Below are 4,391 nucleotides of genomic sequence, written 5' to 3'. Positions count from 1 at the left end.
TTAATACAGGAACATGCTCCAAGATTAACAACCCAAAAGGAAAACAAACTGAAATTGATGTAAAATGTAAATCACATATAGTACAATTGAAGTGTCCAAAACAATTTAAATAATTTTAAATATTTTATTTTTTTTTAAACTTGCTACAAATGCTTTTATACAGTATTTCAACATAAAGTCCCCATAACAGAAATGTAACAAAATGGGAATGATAGTGAAAGTGAAAGTTAAAGTGGCACAAATTCACCAAACAAAGTATTAAACTACAAATTTTAAGAGGTAGATTACTTTTTTAAGTCAAGAACAAAAAATAAAAGGGGTGGCTGTGTAAAAAAACAAGTCACTTTTCCATCCATTCTGTCATTAATCTTGAAAGCTGCATGAACACATGAGAAATGGCATTTCCATAAAAAGCTGTTATCAACAACAGACTAATTTGTTGTCTTAAGTTATTAGATAGAGGTGTACAACCTTTCTGAGTAATTATATATTTAACTTTCAAAATATACAGGTATGTAGTCCTGGTCTATAGCCTTCTTATCGATAAAAAGATACACTGCATTCATTATATATATGGTATTTAGAAATTGATATCAGTATTTCATTGCTATATAAAGTTTCATTTGCATGTATAAATAGGAATTTGGAAAAAATCCATAAAACATCCAAATCAGGCTTTCCCCCCATTGTATACTGGATATCTAAAAGACTCAGAAAGCAAGGAGGAGGAGTGGAAAGAAGAGGAGATTCTGTGGCGCTAGGTTGGCCTCTACTGATTCGGTTAGACAAAAGAGACTAAATACATGACAAAAATACTTTGAGTGCAGCAACATTTGTTGTCCCTGAATCTACACTGAATTACTGACAAAATCAAGGATCCTGCTTTGCCAAATACACCACTGACCTGCCTGCATGCCACTCATGAAGGTACGGACAACTCCAGGATCTAAGCAAACACAAGGGTAGATTTGGTTTAGTTAATCCACTATTTTTTTTGGTGGTTTCACATGTGTTTTGTTTCAAACAGTACCCTTCTAACTGAATCATCCTGGAGCCTAGCATGTGTGTCAGGCACGGAGTAAGACAATCTAAGCCTGACCCTGACTATTAGCAAGAAGCCTGCAGGCAATTTTATGATTGTGAGTCAGCTTCAGCTGGTTTCGCAAGCTTGGTGGATTTCACATCCATTGGCGTAGTGCTTATCCTAAGTTGAGCATGCAACAGCTCTACCATGTCATTAAGGGATTTTGTTTTGTTTTTACAGGAGATTCCTAGAAAATAAAAGACAAAAAACTGAAGATAAATGACAAAACAAACTCTTTGTGAACGGAGTATGTTTACACAGAGAAACTGAAAGGTGGAAAACAAATCTGGAGACAAGTATTACATGAATAAATATGAAGAATTAAGATTTCCTGGAAGAAGAAAAAAAATACAGTGCCTACACAGAGTAGAATCAAAGCCTGTGCTGACAGCAGTGTATGAAGGCAAAAAAGTTCTTCATACTATATACTTGATAGAAAACCAAAGTTGACTACACAATCTAGATTTATGAACATTACTGCAGAAACAAAAAGCAAGATTTTTTCTAGCGTAACTATTCATTGAACCAGTCAAGGCTGCAAGCTGCCGAAGTAAACTAACAGGATTTGAGAGTGTCAAGGAAATCTTACCCCAGGTCAACTGTGATTTACCCCAAATACTATTGAACAATTTCCATATGCACATATTCCCAAGTATTCCATTATTTTACCCAAGGCCAAACAATTCATTTAGATGGAAAGATGTGTCATTTTAGCCTCAAATTCTACTGATCTGTTCTGGCACCATGTAAAATAGAGTTTCACACAACTCTAAAAGAGCAGCTGATGAGAATTAAGTAACATGGAGATGTTTATGTCCCAAGAGAACAGGCCTGGTAGACATTTCTTGTTCCTTAAAGGCATTTTTTTTTACCCCATTAGACTCCAAATTCCAGTAACATTTTTCTCTTTCAACACATCCTAATTGGGGTATTGACTATTTTAAGTCAAGCTTCCCTTTAGCGCTTTGAAACAATTCTGCTATATTGAACCTTTACAAAGTATTTCCTCAATATTTTCACGTAGCAGGTCTTCACCATAAGACACACAAGCTGTGAAGGTTGGATTCTGACACTTGATAAATTCTGCTTGTTCTGAAGGAGGCTGCCAGTTCCTCAACTGTCAATTACTTGATTAAAAAAATACCACCTTCAGCCCTAACTCGGGTGTTAAGCACAGCCATGCACTGCAATTGCCAAATCCAAAAGAACTCCTAACTACCACTGAGCATTGTGGAAGTTACTGGGCAAATGAGGCACTCGTATTAAACTCCAGCAGGCCAGAAGCATGCTACTAACAGTTACAAACAGTTTGCAAAGTACCCTATTGATTTGAGAGACTACATGAAGACTTAAGCTGGGACTCAGGCACGTAGATTAAGACTTTATTTGTTTATTTATTGAAGTATTACCCTTTCTTGTGATTAAAATACTTCTTCTCAGAAATAGAACTCTCATAAAATTTGTTGATACTGCAACATAAGAGCATGAAACTTCTAGGAAATTTACATGTTCATGTAACTTTTCGTACACATCTACTTCCCTTCTATTAAGTATTCACTGATCTGACTCAATATGCACATACATCTTTGAAGTATCTGGTCATGGTTTGGTTTTTCTAAGATATGCAGAGAATGCTTTTTATACAAAACCAACAACGCAAGTTATTTTAGTGAGCAAAAAATGCAGTCATGATTTTTAGCTTAGCCAACCACCGTAAACTGAGTCTAGAAGGATTTTGGGCCCCCATAAATGCCAGGTATCAAATACAAGCTCAGTGTCTCCCATACCATTTAGTTTAATGATGTTCAGTTTATTTGCACTCAGGTACTGACATTTTTTTTTTCCAGAGTTTTCAATTCAGTTTATAATTAAAGACATTCTCTATACAAACTATGTATTATTTCATGACAACATGAAAGAATGCATCCAGTACGTACGCCATACCTCAGCATGACAGCTACTTAACCATGGTTTAGGAAAAACAACTTTTTGTTTTATTTAAGTATGAGAAAAAAAAAAAAAAGACCACAAAATATGGCAAATCAGCAAGCAACGTGTTCCTGTGTTGTTTCAACTTCAAATTAAATGCTTACCTGAAATCTTTCAGTTCTTGCTTTGTACTGCTTTCATCTCTTTTGTTTTCTGCTGCCTCTGCATTTGCCGCCTGCTGTAGGCTTCGTGTAATAGGTCCTCCAATCCTCTCCCTAGCTTTTACCATGAATCTGTCTGCCTTTTTCTTACTTGCCACAGCAGACTTACTTGGCAAAACAGCTTTGTTATTCCTTTGTATTCTGACATGCAATTTCCGGGAGGCTTTGCTTGAGATTCCAGAGGAACTGTTCTTAGCGACCACCTTAGTCTTTTTCCCATCAACGTGGGACACTCGGGACACTCTCACAGGACTAGAGTTCCTCAGTGACGACGACGAATTTGGCTTTTTAGAGCGAATGGAAGGTACAAATTTAACATTTTGTTTTGATTTGAAGGATGCAGAAGGAAGCTGGAGTTGGGCAGGTCCTGAGGTCCGTGCTCTGGTCTTGCCCAAGTGAGGCTGCATGCTCTGCATTTTGATTTCTGCATCTGCTGTCCGCCTGCGCTGGTTGCTGCCTTTCTCACTGCTTGCAGGTGAAGAACTCACACCCTTTTTGGAAGAATTCTTTTTAGAAGAGGGAGAGATGGGTTTTTTGGGGCAGCTAAACGATGCGTGCTTGTTCAAACTGCCAATGTAAGTAAACTCTCTATTACAGTAGGGGCAGATATGAGGGTCTGACTCGGACGGATGAGTTTTCAAGTCTGCCTTCTGCTGGGCAGCTTTCTTTTTTTGCAGGATAGCTTTCTGGACAAGCTGGTTTTTCTTTTTCAATGCACTGATTTTGAGTTTATTTGAGGACATTTTGCTAATCTCAACATTGAAATTAAGTCTTTTAGGCTGACCCATACGTCTAAAGGCATTCTTCCCAGGGCCAGCTATAACCACCATGCCATTCTTGGGCTGCACTGTCTGTTTGAGCGGTACTGGATTCTTTTTAGGTGTGTATCTCTTTTTATCACTGGCAGATGCACAGGCCAGTATGTGTTTGTGTAACTCAGGCATGTTATCAACACTCTTCCCACATTTTGTGCATCGAATGGCAGTAGTAAAAGTCTGTGGAATATTGTGGGTAGTGAAGTTTGTTGCAGTAACTCCAATCCCCATAGGATTACGATGGTGATATTGAAATGGAGGCGGTTTAAAGCTTGGGTAGTGTTGATTGAGGCCCATACGAACATCTGGATCTTTAGATTTTACTACAGAAGCCATTATTTT

At 37.7% G+C, this 4,391-nt stretch overlaps 1 protein-coding gene across 1 annotated transcript in view; it reads right to left on the bottom strand.

Moving 5' to 3' along the window:
• Positions 1-1,160: 1,160 nt before the first annotated feature.
• The window catches only part of PRDM2 (PR domain containing 2, with ZNF domain), a 6,839-nt gene continuing 3,608 nt past the window's right edge, over positions 1,161-4,391 (bottom strand). Inside the window, exons 2-3 of the mRNA XM_010014314.1 lie at positions 3,178-4,391; positions 1,161-1,271 (exon numbers count right to left, since the gene is read on the bottom strand). The exon at positions 3,178-4,391 is cut by the window's right edge and continues 3,152 nt beyond it. Of these exons, the coding sequence (XP_010012616.1) occupies positions 1,259-1,271; positions 3,178-4,391 (1,227 nt within the window). The 3' untranslated portion in view covers positions 1,161-1,258. The remainder of the gene's footprint in view (positions 1,272-3,177) is intronic.

Source organism: Nestor notabilis, unplaced genomic scaffold (assembly GCF_000696875.1).
Source record: "Nestor notabilis isolate BGI_N333 unplaced genomic scaffold, ASM69687v1 scaffold13815, whole genome shotgun sequence".
Taxonomy (NCBI): domain Eukaryota; kingdom Metazoa; phylum Chordata; class Aves; order Psittaciformes; family Psittacidae; genus Nestor; species Nestor notabilis.
The sequence above is the reverse complement of the archived record's forward strand: the minus strand, read 5'-3'. Positions and strand labels throughout refer to the sequence as shown.